At 44.8% G+C, this 16,993-nt stretch overlaps 1 protein-coding gene across 2 annotated transcripts in view; it reads left to right on the top strand.

Annotated features, from left to right (window-relative positions):
* tubgcp4 (tubulin, gamma complex associated protein 4) overlaps positions 1-16,993 on the top strand; it is an 83,791-nt gene that overhangs the window by 21,680 nt on the left and 45,118 nt on the right. The window contains exons 11-18 of one of the 2 annotated variants that reach the window (XM_041178553.1): positions 3,104-3,209; positions 5,815-5,922; positions 7,246-7,384; positions 7,826-8,003; positions 11,087-11,194; positions 13,528-13,662; positions 14,519-14,635; positions 15,228-15,367. In XM_041178553.1, the coding sequence (XP_041034487.1) occupies positions 3,104-3,209; positions 5,815-5,922; positions 7,246-7,384; positions 7,826-8,003; positions 11,087-11,194; positions 13,528-13,662; positions 14,519-14,635; positions 15,228-15,367 (1,031 nt within the window). The remainder of the gene's footprint in view (positions 1-3,103; positions 3,210-5,814; positions 5,923-7,245; positions 7,385-7,825; positions 8,004-11,086; positions 11,195-13,527; positions 13,663-14,518; positions 14,636-15,227; positions 15,368-16,993) is intronic. The other variant, XM_041178554.1, reaches the window with a different exon arrangement.

Below are 16,993 nucleotides of genomic sequence, written 5' to 3'. Positions count from 1 at the left end.
TGTCATTCTTAACTATGCTGCTTTTAACAGATCCCAAAACAGTTACTGACTTTTCTTTCGGACTCATGTTTAGATCCAGTCTTACGTCTGCTCTATTTAAAATTCGTCCATGGGACATGGGTGTCACTGGTTAGGCCAGCATTTATTACCCATCCCTAATTGCCCTTTTTCAGAGGACATTTAAGAGTCAACCACGTTGCCGTGGTTCTGGAGTCACATGTAGGCCAGACCAGGTAAGGACAGCAGATTTCTTTTCCTGAAGGACATTAGTGAACCAGATGGATTTTTACAACAATCGGCAATGGTTTCATGGTCATCACCAGACTTTTAGTTCCAGATTTTTATTGAATTCAAATGTCACCATCTGCTGTGGTGGAATTCGAACCCGGGTCCCCAGAGCATTACCCTGGGTTGCTGGAATACTAGTCCAGCAACAATGCCACTGCCTCCTTCTGAATCGCGTATTAACAGTTATTCATTGTAAAATGAAAGGCTTACATTTATATAGTGCCTTTCATAACCTCAGGATATCCCAAAGCTCTTTACAGCCATTGGAACATTTTTGAAATATAGTCACTATTGTAATGTAGGAAACACAGCAGCCAATTTGCACATGGCAAGTTCTCACAAACAGCAGTGTGATTATGACCAGATGATCTGTTTTAGTGAGGTTGGTTGAGGCATAAATATTGGCCAGGACATCAGGGGCAACCCTCCTGATCTCTTTGAAATAGTGCCATTGGATCTTTTTCATTCACCTTAGAGGACAGGTGGGGCCTCAGTTTAACATCTCAACCGAAAGTGTCATCTCTGACCATGCGGTACTCCGTCAGTGCTGCACGAAGAGTGCCATTTAATCCAAAGTACTTTGAAATGATATGACATAATATATGCAAGCTTGCATTCTTTCTGTTAGATGAATTGAGTTTGATTGTTTTCAATCTCTTAAATAACAAAGCTATTTTAATTCAATTCAGCATTAATCATATCAGCGAAAGTTTGTTCGTTTAGTCGGAGCTGAGTTTTCATTCCCATTCATTGCTGCCAAAAGCTGACAAGTGGAGAAAATGGAAAAATGTCTCACAGCTGCAGTAAAGGGAACTGCCGTAGGGCAGAATTTTATAGCTCTGTCAGGGTGGGGGCGGGGCCAGGGCCATTCAAATGCCCATTGACTTTGGCAGGACTGTAAAGTCCCGCCGGTGTAAAATTGCGCCCTTAAGGTTGGAGTGGCTGCACGTTGTTGGGATGCACAGAGTAGGACGAGCTTTACCCTGCATTTAATTCATGCTTTAACTCATCTGAAAGTGCTTGATACTGACACCTGATGATGGCACTAGGAAGTACAGTATTTGTTTCCCCAGTACTAAGGGCCTTCACTTTTCTACACTGCAAATTCACAAAAGCTTGAAAAGTTTTTTAAAAAGGGAGAATTAGCTGTTTCTGTTTGTGAAGCTATGATGCTGCAATTTAGATGCAGTTCAGATGCAAAGCCACTGCCTGCAGTAATGCCCAGTACTTATTAATATTTAAAGTGGATGAAAAGCTTCCACTATATTTACACTGAATGTGCTATTTATTTCAAGGCTACATTTGCAGCTCTCAAGATGCTAAATCTTTAGGATTATATAAATGTGACACATTACTGACTAGTTTTTCTCTGACATATATGCAGGTAATTGTTTCCAAAAAGACTCTGCAGTTTCAACACTCACAATAGAAACTTTTATTTCACAATTAATAAGTAATTAACAAGACAGTATATTGTCGCTCTTCCATCGCTATCTCAGTCCAACAGCTGCTGAAACCCTCATCCATTTTATTATTATCTCCAGGCTTCATATCCCACTGCGCTTCCCTAGATACATATTCCACAGCTTCAACCAGGGAACTGCTGCCCATATCCCAGCCCCAAATAAATCCTGCTGACCACTTTTCACCCCACTCCTTCCGTCCTAAGAGGAAAGAACTTTCATTTATGTAACTTCTTTCACAACCTCAGGACATCCTAAAGTGCTGACGGCCAATGAAATCTAGTTATATAGTAATATTGGGAAACACTAACCAATTGTGCGCACATCAAGGTACCATGAACAGCAATGAGATAAATGTCTTAATAATGTTTTAGTAATGTTGGTTGGGGGAGAAATACTAACGAGGACACCAGGAACTCCCAGACTCTTCTCCAAAACAGTTGCATGGGCTCTTTTATGTCCATCTAAAGAGCAGATGGGGCCTTTAGGGGAAGCGATGGTGTAGTGGTTTTGTCGTTGGACTAATAATCCATAGACCCAGGGTAATGTTCTAGGGACCCGGATTCGAATCCCGCCATGGCAGATGGTGGAATTTGAATTCAATAAGAATCTGGAATTAAAAGTCTAACGATGACCGTGAAACCATTGTCGATTGTTGTAAAAACCCATCCTGTTCACTAATGTCCTTCAGGGGAAGGGAATCTGCTGTCCTTGCCCGGTCTGGCCAACGTGTGACTCCAGACCCAGAGCAATGTGGTTGACTCTTAAATATCCACAAAACAGAGCAATTAGGGATGGGCAATAAATGCTGGCCTAGCCAGCGATGCCCACATCCCATGAATGAATTTTAAAAAAAAAAAGATTTACCATCTCACTAGAAAGCTGGCACCTCCGACAGTGCAGCACTCCCTTAGTACTGCAGTGAGAGTGCTGGCCTAGATTATGTGTTTTTATCTCTGGAGTGGGACCTGAACTCTGATGCAATTGCGCTGCCACTGAGTCAAGACTAGGACTGTTATCTCAAAACTATGCCATATATCCCATTTCAGGCTAATAGTATTCTACCTTAGCGCTAACTAATGTACCTTAATGTGGTAACTTAATGTACCACAGCTCCTCTTTTCAACATTGGTATGCCCTGTATGACGAGCCTTGGCTCTTCACTTGGGCTCCTCAAAAGAAAATTGCATGCTTGTTGTTTACGGGGAGGACTAAAGATCAGCACTGAGCTGTTTACTTTACTTTCCTTGCATTTCTTCTGTTGTATTGGTAAATACCATTGGTAAACGCCATTGACTAACAGGTGTAGGTTTCACTAAATATTGTTGGCTCTGTCCTGGGGTGTTTTACAGATAATCAAAGATTTCTATCTGCTGGGTCGAGGGGAACTCTTTCAGGCTTTCATCGACAGTGCACAGCATTTACTAAAGACTCCACCGACTGCAGTCACCGAACATGGTAAAGTAAGATTACTAACAGGGGGGAGGGGGTTGCTGGTGTTGGGAACAGAATGCTAGTGTTACCAGGTGTGTTTTCTGAATATTGGATGATTCCCTTGACACTGTGTGTAAAAACTCTGAAATCACAATTTCACTAGACATACTGAGCAGAAGGCATCCTCCTGCATTTATTTAAAATGTCTCTAGACAGAGGAAATTAATCCCCACAGATACTTTGTCAAAGTAATGTAACGGAGTTTACATGATAGCGCTCTAAATATGCTGCCTTGCAGGCTCCTTCACCTCCCTCTCTCTACTCTTAAATCTCAACTCAGTAGATTTTTGCTATTTAGGTGTATTAAGAGGAATGAAGCTAAGGTGGGTGGAATTAGGATATAGATCAGCACGAATGGTTAGAGGGGCTGAATGGCCTCCTCCTATTCCCATGTTCCTGCTCACCGCATGAATTTGAGACCTTTGACTGTTTTCTCTCTCAAACCTATTCTTGCCCAGGACCTCAAAGCTCTGGAACCCAAGTTTGGCTTCACCGTTTTCTGATTTATCTTTTTAGATTAATGAGGCTTTAAACTCTGGAAGCGCCTCTGATAAATCTCTTTGTCTTTCTGCCTTTCTCGATGCTTTCAGAAGACTCCTCAAAAGCTAACTCCATGACCATGCCTTCAGTCACATCTCTCTGGGGCTAACAGACGCTGTACTGCTGTAGCTTCTGTGATGCCATGGCTCAGGTTTCCTGCTTGTTGTTTTCTATGTGGCCCCTAGACGTACAGAGCTGAGGTTGAACCTCAGACCTTCTAGTCTATGTGACTCAGTCCCAAGACATTCATTGTTGGGTTCCGGCTCTTTTCCCACTGGTCTCTGTGAATGTTTGAATGAACATTTAAAAAAAAACAATTTTTTTTTTTGGTTTTATTCAGTCAAGGGATGAGGGCTTTGCTGGCTGGGCCAGCTTTTATTGCCCATCCCTAGCTGCCCTTGAGAAGGTGGTGGTGAGCTGCCTTCTTGAATCGCTGCAGTCCCTGTGGTGTAGGTACACCCACAGTGCTGTTACGGAGGGAATTCCAGGATTTTGACCCAGCGACAATGAAGGAATGGTGATATATTTCCAAGTCAGGATGGTGAGATACTTGGAGAGGGACTTCCAGATGGTGGTGTTCCCATGTATCTGCTGCCCTTGTCCTTCTAGATGGTAATGGTTGTGGGTTTGGAAGGTGCTGTCAAAGGAACCTTGGTGAATTCCTGCAGTTCATCTTGTAGATGGTGTACACTGCCGCTACTGTGTATCGGTGATGGAGGGGGTGAATGTTTGTGGATGTTTGTGCCAATCAAGCGGGCTGCTTTGTCCTGGACGGTGTCAAGCTTCTTAAGTGTTGTTGGAGCTGCACTGATCCAGGCAAGTGGGGAGGAGTATTCCATCAAACTCCTGACTTGTGCCTTATCGATGGTGGACAGGCTTTGGGGAGTCAGGAGGTGAGATACTCATCACAGGATTCCCAGCCTCTGACCTGCCCTTGTAGCCGCAGTATTTATATGGCTAGTCCAGTTCAGTTTTGCAAATGAGTATTGTTGTTCACTGCTGCACTGAGACTTTCACTGGAAATCTCTCAAATTAAAAGGAAGCTAATCATTAGATGCCTTGATATTCTTCACTCACTGACTCCGGGAGGATGGCCTCCCCAGCTGGTAGCCACATCAAGACTGGCCACATCTCTCTGGGGCTAACAGACACTGTACTCCTGTAGCTTCTGTGATGCCATGGCTCAGGTTTCCTGCTTGTTGTTTTCTATGTGGCCCCTAGACGTACAGAGCTGAGGTTGAACCTCAGACCTTCTAGTCTATGTGACTCAGTCCCAAGACATTCACTGTTGGGTTCTGGCTCTAATTAACACATGAGACATCAGTTCATGGATTTTCGATAACCAAGCAATAAATGAACTGATGTCTCATGAGTTAATTAGAGCCGGAACCCAATAGTGAATGTTGTGGGACTCTGAGTCACATAGACTAGAAAGTCTGAGGTTCAACCGCAGTTCTGTATGCCTAGGGGCCACATAGAAAACAGTGAGCAGAATACGTGCTCCATGGCATTACCGAAGCTGCAGGAGTACAGGGTTTGTTAACCCCAGAGAGATGTGGTCAGCCTTGAATTGGCCACCAACTGGGGAGGTCATCCTCCTGGAGCCAGAGAGTGAAGAATATCACGGCACTTGCAGGGTGACCAATACTAGGAGCCATCAGTATAAGATAGTCATCCAATAGTGGTGAGGATGTGGAACTCGCTACCACGGGGAGTGGTTGAGGCAAATTATATAGATACATTTAAGGGGAAGCTTGAAAAACATGAGGGAGAAAGGATTGGAATGGTATGTCAATAGGGTGAGATGAGGAATAATGAAAGAAGACTTGCATGAAGCATGAACATCTACATGGTTCTATTGGGCCAATTTCTGTGTTACGGCAGTTCTGCCTTTGTTTCAGTAAAAATATATTTACTGTAATATTCACTATCAAGTTATAATCTAGCTCCTTTTAGATGTGAGAGCAAATAGGCTGGTTTAATTTCTTATGAATTGTTTTTCCTCCTCGTCTCCAACACCCCATTTCAGATGTCAACGTAGCATTCCAGAAATCAGCACACAAAGTGTTATTGGATGATGACAACCTACTCCCACTCCTGCACCTCACTGTCGAATATCATGGCAAAGACCTCAAAGGTAGGAAGAGGCACGTGCTCCTCTTAATTATTCTGCACAAACATTATTTAATGTTAAGTCTAGGACTATTACAGATGGACATCTGTCAGTAAGTCATAGATTCTGTACGATTCACCCTGTGTGTCATGGGTCATGATCCAGGGCGCCAGCAGAGTGGGCTGCTTTGTCCTGGATGGTGTCAAGCTTCTCAAGTGTTGTGGAAGTTGCACTCCTCCAGGCAAGTGGGGAGTATTCCATCACATTCCTGACTTGTGCCTTGCAGATGGTGGACAGGCTTTGGGGAGTCAGGAAGTGAGTTACTCATCGCAGGTTTCGCAGCCTCTGACCTGCTCTTGTAGCCACAGTATTTATATGGCTAGTCCAGTTCAGTTTCTGGTCAATGGTAACCCAGGATGTTGATAGTGGGGGATTCAGTGATGGTAATGCCATTGATGGTTAGTTTCTCTCTTGTTGGAGATGGTCATTGACTGGCACTCGTGTAGCACGAATGTTACTTGCTAGTTGCAAGCCCAAGTGCTGAATATTTTGCAATAGTCAGCGAACATCCCCACTTCTGATGTCAGGAAGGAAGGAAGGTAATTGATGAAATAGCTGAAGATGGTTGGGCTGAGGACACTACCCTTGGAACTCCTGCAGTGATGTCCTAGAGCTGGGATGAATGACCTCCAACAACTACAACCATCTTCCTTTGTGCTAGGTATGACTCCAACCAGTGTAGAGTTTTCCCCCTGATTCCCATTGACTTTCTCAGTTTTGCTAGGGCTCCTTGATGCCACACTCGGTCAAATACGGCCTTGATGTCAAGGGCAGTCACTCTCACCTCACCTCTGGAGTTCAGCTCTTTTGTCCATGTTTGAACTAAGGCTGTAAGGAGGTCAGGATCTGAGTGTCCCAGGCAGAACCCAAACTGGGTATCAGTAGTTTATTGCTAAGCAAGTGCAGCTTGATAGCACTGTTGATGGCCCCTACCATTACTTTACTGATGATGGAGAGTAGACTGATGGGGGGTAATTGGCCGGGTTGGATTTGTCCTGCTTTTTGTGTGCGAGACATACCTGAGCGATTTTCCATTTAGTGGGGTAGATGCCATTGTTGTTGCTGATTCAAGATGTTAGCATGAGAGTCTTCGCAGTCAAGTCTGACCTCGTCCTCACTGAGGTCCAGATGTGCATTTTCCAGTCTCATCTGGATTATTCAAGTGAATAATTAAAGTATGCGTATTGACAATGGAGCTCATTTTGTGCTCAGTTATAGTTTTCTTGTCAGTTTATCGTCTTTTCTTTTCACCTCACTCCCCCATCATCCCCGCCCAACTTAACACAGATGCAGCACAAAGTCGTGATAATTCCCTGCGTGAATCTTCCCCTCGTGAAGCCCCTACTTCTGGCTGGTCTGCTCTGGGACTCTCGTACAAAGTGCAGTGGCCTTTGCACATATTGTTCACACCTGCCGTGCTAGAAAAGTAAGTTTACTTTGTGCATTTCTTCTTTTCATTCGTCGTTGCTGTTTGTTTCAAGGGCATTTCCAGAAAGTGTTATTGATATAATCAGTAGGCATGGAAAGAGGAGGGGAAAAGAACAAAGGGAAAGTCTGTGATAGTGTGGAGGCAGGAATGACTGACTTCTGTTTTACAGATGGTTGGTGGGGGGGGATGAATGTTGGCCAGGGCGCCAGGGAGAACTCTTACTCAATAGTGCCGTGGAACCTTTTACATCAATTGAGAGGTCTGACAGGACTTTGGTTTAACATCTTAACTGAACGATAGCACCTCCAATGGCACAGCATCCCCTCAGTACTGCAGTGGGAGTGTCAGTCTGGATTCTGTGCTCTGGAGTGGGAAAGATGTGCAAGAGTGCTGGGTTCTGCACGCACTTCTCACTGTGTCTCTCGTCCTCCCTCTCAGATACAACATTGTCTTCAAGTACCTGCTGAGCGTGCGGCGAGTGCAGGCGGAACTGCAGCATTGCTGGGCTGTGCAGATGCAGCGGAAACACCTCACATCCAACAAGTCAGACGCCATCAAATGGCGACTGAGGAATCACATGGCTTTCCTCGTGGACAACCTGCAGTACTACCTCCAGGTAACAGAGAGTAAGGAAGAACCTTCAGCATAATATAACCTACAACCTGCAGTACTACCTCCAGGTAACAGAGAGTAAGGAAGAACCTTCAGCATAATATAACCTACAACCTGCAGTACTACCTCCAGGTAACAGAGAGTAAGGAAGAACCTTCAGCATAATATAACCTACAACCTGCAGTACTACCTCCAGGTAACAGAGAGTAAGGAAGAACCTTCAGCACAATATAACCTACAACCTGCAGTACTACCTCCAGGTAACAGAGAGTAAGGAAGAACCTTCAGCACAATATAACCTACAACCTGCAGTACTACCTCCAGGTAACAGAGAGTAAGGAAGAACCTTCAGCACAATATAACCTACAACCTGCAGTACTACCTCCAGGTAACAGAGAGTAAGGAAGAACCTTCAGCACAACATAATACCAGGGATCCAAGGGTTAGAACATGAGAGATTACATAAACTAGACTGGTATTCCCTGGTATATAAAAGGTTAAAGAATAATTTGATAGAGGCTTTTAGGATTTTGAAAGGAACTGCTAGGGTAGATTGAGATAAACTTTTTCCACTGGTTGGGGAATCTAGGACCAGGTAACCTTAAAATAAGAGCCAGGCCATTCAAGAGAGAAGTTGGGAAACGCTTCTCCCCATCCTTCCACAAAAAACAGTAGTTGCCAACTCAATCAATCATTTTTAAGTTCAAGATTGATGTATTTTTTTCTAGCCAAGGTTTATTAAGGAATATGGAACTAGGATACGGTAAACCTTAAGATAAAAGCAAAATACTGCGGATGCTGGAAATCTGAAACAAAAACAAAAATAGCTGGTAAAAACCCAGCAGGTCTGACAGTGACTGCGGAGAGGAACAGGGTTAACGTTTCGAGTCCGGGTGACTCCTCATCAGAACAGTTCTGATACGGACTCGAAACGTTAATTGTGTTCCTCTCTGCAGATGCTGTCAGACCTGCCAAGTTTTTCCAGCTATTTTTGTTTTTGTTACAGATAAACCTCGATCTCTGTGAACAATGGGACAGGGTTACAAGGGCTTTCTCATGTCCCTACATAATATAAATCCCCATGCATCATATGAGAAAGGTTTTTGCATCATTCCATGTATTTTTATTTACACATGCTTATTTTTAATTTTTCTTTCTGTGATTGCGGCTCAGAGGTTACAGCTCCCCTGCATGGGCTCAAACGTTGAATAAGAAGGGGTGGATATGTACAGCGAGTGAGTGGTATTACATATTAAAAGTGCTCCCCTTATTTCATGCTGGAAAATGAGCTGAAGATTTGTTTATGTAGTCAATTTTTATGACTTAATGGAGTCACGTGTTGCCAGGCACCCCTTCCTGGCAAAGCGTCCTGTGCTTTTGCTGGGAATGTCCCGGAGAAGCTCCTTGAAGAACCGAGGAAATCGTACTGAGGGAGCACTGCACTGTTGGTGGTGCTGCCTTTTGGATGAGATGTTAAATCGAGGGCCATATCCACTGAATGCATTGAAAAAAAATACATGGAAGTTGTATGGGAGCTGGGAGCAAATGTTGTGTTGCCACTTAGTTTTTGCAATGAGGTTAAATGCCTATTACAGATTTTCTTTTTCCCAAACCAGCCACCTACGGCCACGATTGATAATTTAGCACCAAGTTCAGGCCAGTTTGTTCATTTTTGGTGCAGAAATCTATTCGGAGCTGGATTGAAACTCCCCAAACTCATTTCATGCGGAACCCTCACAGCCAGCAGATTTTCATCCAGCTGACCTGCTCTGGATTTCAGGCCTCTGTTGAAGGGCAGTGTCTAATATTTGAATATTCAATATACCCATTCCTACTGGTTTCAAGGATTTTGATGTGCGGTTTGGTCAGAAGAAAGGGGTGTATGGGTGCCAACATGCACTTTCCCTACCTTACAGTACTGTCATTTTATCTCCCCTCCTCCTAGCTCTCATGCAGCTGGACATTTAACTGGAAATCAAATGAACAGGCGCTCCTGGTTTTAAACATTATGTATGCAAACGTGTGAACAGTAACTCCCATTTGCAACTTTGTCAATGCTAATCTCTTTGGTCATTGGAGACCTGAGTTGTGAGTCTGAGCTGCTCTTAGCTGATCCCCTCTGTGGGCCGCAGTAGGTTAACTACAATTAGTCACCTTGCCCCTGGGCAAGACGGAAGAAAAATCAGCCTGGCTTCCAACTTCTCTGGGAAAGAGCAAGTCAGATGGGAACATGGTTAATCTCCTCTGAAAAGCTGCTGAGTTTCCAATAGCTTGCCAACACTCAATCACTTCATTTGGGTGAAAGTTGAAAGTGTGGAAGGATTGTTCTTAAAATAACAGCGAGAGAATAAGTTTACCCATCTTGAGTGCAGGTTGCATGAATCCAATTCAAGATCACAAATCTCAATCTAGATTTTGAAATCTAATTTCCCTCCCATCACCCCGGGATGTGGGCAGATATAAAACTTCATTCTGGACCGATCGAAAAGATCCTGGGCTGAAGAATGGACAGTCTTTTCTGCTTCCATGCAGCCCCATGTTCCTAAAGGGATTGGGACATATCCGAGGGTGGTCAAGGTTACTTTTGCACCTGAAGCAACGGATCATGGAAGCCTGGAACTTGCCTGATTGCTTTAGGGAGTTGTGTTTTATTTTCTCTCCCCACGACCCCCCCCCCGCCCCAAGTGTTAGATCCCCCACTTCCTTCTCACTCGTGCTATCAGACAGTGCATGAGGCTGATTAGCTTCTCTCCCCTTTGTGTTTTGAATGAATTAGATTAGTGCATATCAAATAAAGGGGAGTGAAAGATATTAAAGGACCTGCTTGATTCGCCTGTGAGTAAGCATGGGAGTATAGAGATTTTGGACGTAACAGTGAAGGTACATGACTGAGGCAGTCATGAATGGATGGTGAAAGGGAAGGCCTCCAATGGGTTGGATGGTTGTCTTATTCTAAGCTCTCAAAAAATCCTGCCTTCTGTAATGAATATGAGTGTTTTAGTTCTTTGTATAACGGCAACTTTTAACTGTGGCCCCAGACTTCCATATGTGACTGATTTTATTACACTTATTTCCACACCTATTTAGGGCGTGCAGCGCTCCTCTTTGTGTTACAGCACTCCACGTAGCTCTTCCCCGCAGGTAGAAACGGCACAGGCTACAGAGCGGTACGGACGGAGTCAGTACTTCCCTCAGGCAAGTCGCTGCCTTAGTGGCCAAACTGAGAAGTGTCAGACAACTCAGAAACCTGGACTTGCAACCACAGAGGTGTAAAATAGACATCTTGGATAATAAGGATTAGTTAAGCAAAAGCAGTTGAATCTAGCGTAAGCGAGCATCAAGAATCCAGCAGTTGTTGGAACCTGCAGTGTATGGGAGGGTGGGCTAGTCTGTTTGAATTCAGTCCTTCATGGAAAGCAGCAATCAGAGGGAATTGCAGCTAGCCATTCCCATACTTAGCATGACTTGTTTTCTCAAACCCTACAATTATCCCTTCACACCCCATTATACTGCAGAGCACTTTTCACTTTGAGCCAGTTATTCTCTCACTGCTGGTGTCACTTAATTTATACTGTTTGGTCGATTCAGTCACCAAGTTATGCATTTCCTCATCTGTAATGTGCCCATTCTGACAATCACACCAGCGTTTAGTTGGGGTTGTTACATTCCAAAGGGCCTAGCAAAGGTAGGTCAAAACTTTCTGTTTTAAACTTACTGGGAGCTAATTAACACATACTGCCTTCGCCCAGTTCAGACATAACAGATTCTTTCTTCAGTTTGACCATTCTGATTCTTGCGTTCCAGCCTATATTCTAGTGTCGTAGCCTGCTCATCACTCACGATTTATCTTTTGTCTTCCCCAAGTTAGGCACTAAATTTCAAACTTTGTTAGGGATGCCAAACTTTTTTTTAAATACAGGAAGAAATGAATCTGGGCATTTTATGCTAGGTTCTGACCTGGAGCATGAAACTCGTGGTTTACTGACCATTAATTGATCTCAACATGTTTGCATTTAATTAGAATTACATGGCTCCCCATAAGGAGTATTTGACAAATGGTTTTACAGAGAGCCTCTGCCTGTACGCATTGCAGGAGGGGGGATAGGAGGGGAGGGGGGACGGGGGGAGGGGGGGTGGGGGGGGGAGGGGAGTGGGGGGGAGGGGGGGTATGTGTGTGTGTTATATTTCCAATTTTATATCCCTTTATGTCACGCTTTATACAGAACATCAACAAATCACAATCAGATAATTGTAAAGAAATAAGCAAAGTTAGGAATGAGAGAACCTGGTCTCTCTCAAAAGAGAGAAGCTGGTGAGCTGCCCACGTACAGCAATGTAATTAGCCTGTAACTGACTGTAGGATTTGCCTGATTGGACCACTACCCCACAGGGATGCAGTGGCACAGAACATGAGTAGCTCCGTCATCATGACTATTGGAGCCACAGGGAAGCCAACAGCAGGTCAACAGTAGAATTCTGCATAACCATTCCAAAAAGAGGAATTTAACAGGTGAGATCAATTAATGCAGCAAAATGCAGCTTACAAATGTTAAGAGACGGGTAGACATCTTTGTGTTTGCTGTGCACATGTTGCAGAAACATCTGTATGTGCACATACCATTTACTTCTGAGTTTGAACAGAAGGGAATTGTGTTGCTTCTTTGAAAATGTGTCACTTAATCTCTAAGCCTCTGCTAATCGTTGCAAGAATGCCCCGAGGGTAAAATACAGAGTGTGGTACCAGACAGTAGACAACAGGTAGATCCTAGATTTGACCCTCTGGTGTTTCAGCCAGTTGTTTGGGGGTGCTCTACAATAGCCTCAGTTTCCCCCCCAAACCCACAACCTTTCATGAGGGAAATTAAAAAGTCTGCTGGGTTTATCACTCCTGACCACACCCCCTGTTGATGAGAACGGGACTGAGTAGTGATGCCCTCCTCATGGTCAGATAGCTCTCTGTTCAGCCTCACGTATGACAAATATCCACTCAGATGTCTCTTTTTAAAAAATCTCTCTTAATTCGATCCTCCTTCGCCTCTCTCTATTTCTCATCTGGCTCTAATCAACTCTCCTCTTCCATCCCTTTCTGTCTCAGTGGTTAAACCCCTTTTGCTAAGGAGCTACGCTGTCAGTCTCGCTGTCCATCGAGGTCCCAAATGGCCTGTTTCCCTCATGCACCATTATCAGCTCATAACCAGCAGGTTACAGTGCAAAACCTCTTCAGGCTGAAGGGTGCAAGAGAAGCTGCGAGTAATGGAGCACCGTCCAGCAAGACCCAGTCTAATAACTCAAGCATGAAGTTATATTCCTGAATAATGACTCCACCATTAATATAATGTGCTTTGCATTTGTTTAAATTAGAATCTTGCAAAGCTCTGCTCAGTGACAAGAGTCGAGAATTGAGATTGCCCAGTGCAAACATTAGCCTGAAGCAATTTAGCACTCAGAGCAATTTGAAGCCCCTTGCTGTGCTGTACCTCCAGACTTGCTTTTCCTTCAATGCTAACTAGCAACTTGTACCTTTCCAGGTGGATGTCCTTGAGTCCCAGTTCTCACAGCTCCTCCAGGAAATAAACTCTATCCGAGATTTCGAGAGCATTCGGCTGGCCCACGATCACTTCCTGAGTAATCTCCTGGCTCAGTCATTCATCCTGCTTAAACCAGTGAGTATACCTTCCTTAAAAATAAGGAAGTTATGCTGAACCTCTATAAAACACTGGTTAGGCCTCAACTGGAATATTGTGTTAAAGTCTGGACCACCACAGAGAGTGCAGAGGAGATTTACTGGAATGTTACCAGGGAGGAAAGACTTCAGTTGCATGCTATTATTGCAGATGCTGGGATTGTACTACTTACATTGGAGAAATCCTGAACGGTTTTATTAGAGTAAATAAGGAGAACTGTTTCCAGTGGCATAAGGGCTGGTAACCAGAGGACTCAGATTTAGGACACAGTATATCTCATTTGATCGGCAGAGGTGACATGAGAAAAATGGTGTTTATGCAGCAAGTTGTTGTGATGCAGAGCTCTGGGGAAAGAGCAGGGAGCCACACTGGTCGGATAGCTCCACCAAAGAGCTGGCCACAGTTCCAGTGGACCAGATGACCCCCTTCCGTACCATATAATCCTATGGTTCTGCTGCAAATGCTGGAAATCTGAAATAAAGACATAAAATACTGGAAACCGCTCCAGCTGGTCTGGCAGCAATCTGTGGAGAGAGAAACAGAGTTAACATTTCAGCTCTATGACCTTTCACCAACTGGAAGAAGTTAGAGTTTTAACAGTTTATAAGCAAGTTCAGAATGTGGGGAGGAAGAGGCTGAGGAGGAAAGAACAGAAGAGAGAGGCCAGCGATAGGATTCGGTGGTGGGGGGAGGCTGGGTCCGGTAACAATGAATGCTAAGTTGGGCTGATTTTCAAAACTTAGCGTTCTTTGAGGTATATATACATTGTTCATCTCTTTTTTTTAGATGAACGGAGAGCATTTGAAGTTCCTGTGCTTATTCTCATTCTCTGCAGGTGTTCCATTGTCTGAATGAAATCCTCGAATTGTGCCACAACTTCTGTTCTCTGGTCAGTCAGAATCCAGGGCCACTGGATGAGCGCGGTATCTCGCAGCTGAAGCTGCTTGTAACGGTAAGATGAACTGTAAATGTCATTCCTTCTATGCCTGTCTGGCTGCGCTAGCTCCTTGCCTCTGAGCTAGAAGCCTGTTGGGATTCGAGCCCAACTCTAGCACCTCAGCACATGATCTAGGCTGACATTTGATTGCAGCCATGAGGGGAAGCTGTGCTCTTTTTGGTGCTGTTTTTGGATACTAAGTTGAGACCTCTTCTGCCTCTCAGGTGATTGTCAAAGATCCCGTGGTGGTATTTGAAGATGAGCAGAATGTGTACAGGCTAACATTCCTCTCTCAGCTCGAACCAAAACGGGCAGATTGATTATTTATCACATTTGCTGTTTGTGGGATCTTGCTGTGCACTATTATCAACGATAGTGACCACCTTAAAAAGTAGTTATTGGTTATGAAGCATCTGATGATTAAAATTAAGAGGAGTTTTCTTGCTCTCTTTGTTTCTTGCTCTCGCTCTCTCTCGCTCTGCCCAACCCTCCCCTGCTCTGCCCGCTGCACCCCCCCCCCACCCCTGCTCTGCCTGCCTCCCTCCTGCCCCCTCTCTGTGGCTTTATACCATAGCTGATTTGTTTTCTGATTTTTGGTGAATCCTAGGGCTTTAGTCGTCAGTCGTCCTTGCTGTTCAAGATCCTGTCCAGTGTCCGCAATCACCAGATTAACTCTGACCTGGCCCAGCTTTTGCTGCGACTGGACTATAACAAATACTACACACAGGCTGGAGGCACACTAGGCAGGTAAGAGAGCAGCAGAGCAGCATCAGCCAATACCGAGGGAGCATTAATATCACCTAGTGGTTAAATATGTGGTCTGTAGTGTACTCAACCTCAATCTGTAATCTCATGGCCTGGCATATCCCTACACTCCACCATTACCATCAAGCCAGGGGATCAACCCTGGTTCAGTGAAGAGTGCAGGAGGGTATGCCAGGAGCAGCACCAGGCATACCTAAAAATGAGGTGTCAACCAGGTGAAGCTATAACACAGGATTACTTGCGCTCCAAACAGCGTATGCAACAAGTGCTATACAAAGCTAACAGATCCCACAACCGATCCAAGCTCTGCAGTGTTGCCACATCCAGTCGTGAATGGTGGTGGACAATTAAACAACTCGCTGGAGAAGGAGGCTCCACAAATATCACCATCTTCAATGATGGGGGAGCCCAGCACATCTGGAAACTGTGGCAAGCTCTTTGGTGGAGCTGTCCAATTAGTGTGGCTCCCTGCTCTTTCCCCAGAGCTCTGCATCACAACAACTTGCTGCATAAACACTTTATTTTCCTCATGTCACCTCTGTTGATCAAATGAGATGTACTGTGTCCTAAATCTGAGCCCTCTGGCGACGGACCCTTGTGCCATTGGAAACAGCCAAGGCTGAAGCATCAGCAACAATCTTCAGCCAGAAGTGCCGAGTGGATGATCCATCTCGGCCTCCTCCGGAGGTCCCCAGCATCACAGATGCCAGTCTCCAGCCAATTCAATTTGCTCCAGGTGATATCAGGAAACAGCTGAAGGAATTGGATACTGCAAAAACTATGGGTTCTGACAATAGTACTGAAGATTGTGCTCCAGAACTTGCCGTGCCCCTAAACAAGCTCTTCCATTACAGCTACAACACTGGCAACTACCCGGCAATGTGGAAAATTGCTCAGGTATGCCCTGTACACAAAAAGCAGGACAAATCCAACCTGGAAAATTACTGCTCCATCAGTCTACTCTCCATCATCAGTAAATTGATGGAAGGGGTCATCAACAGTGCTTTCAAGCGGCTTTGCAATAACCTGTTCACTGTGCTCAGTTTGGGTCCCAGCAGGGTCAGTGTGCTCCTGACCTCATCACAGCCTCGGTTAAAACATGGACAAAAGAGCCTGAACACCAGAGGTGAGGCGAGATGAAAGTGACTGCCCTTGACATCAGTGCTACATTTGACCAAGTGTGGTACCAGGGAACCCAAGCAAAACTGGAGTCAATGGGAGTCAGGGGGAAAACTCTCCGCTGGTTGGAGTCAGCACAAAGGAAGATGGTTGTGGTTGTTGGAGGTCAGTCATCTCAGCTCACCACCACCTTCTCAAGGGCAATTAGGGATGGGCAATAATCAATACAGGAGTTCCTCAGGGTAGTGTCCTCGGCCCAACCATCTTCAACTGCTTCATCAATGACCTTCCCTCCATAATAAGATCAGAAGTGGGGATGTTCGCTGATGATTCCACAATGTTCAGCACCATTTGTAACTCATTCACGCCACACAAGTGTCAGGCAATGACCTTCTCCAACAAGAGAGAATCTAACCATTGCCCCTTGATGTTCAATGACATTACCATCACTGAATTCCCCCACTATCAACATCCTGGGGGTTACCATGG

The sequence above is a fragment of the Carcharodon carcharias genome, chromosome 32 (genome assembly GCF_017639515.1).
Source record: "Carcharodon carcharias isolate sCarCar2 chromosome 32, sCarCar2.pri, whole genome shotgun sequence".
NCBI lineage: Eukaryota > Metazoa > Chordata > Chondrichthyes > Lamniformes > Lamnidae > Carcharodon > Carcharodon carcharias.
This window is presented reverse-complemented; position numbering and strand designations above follow the sequence as displayed.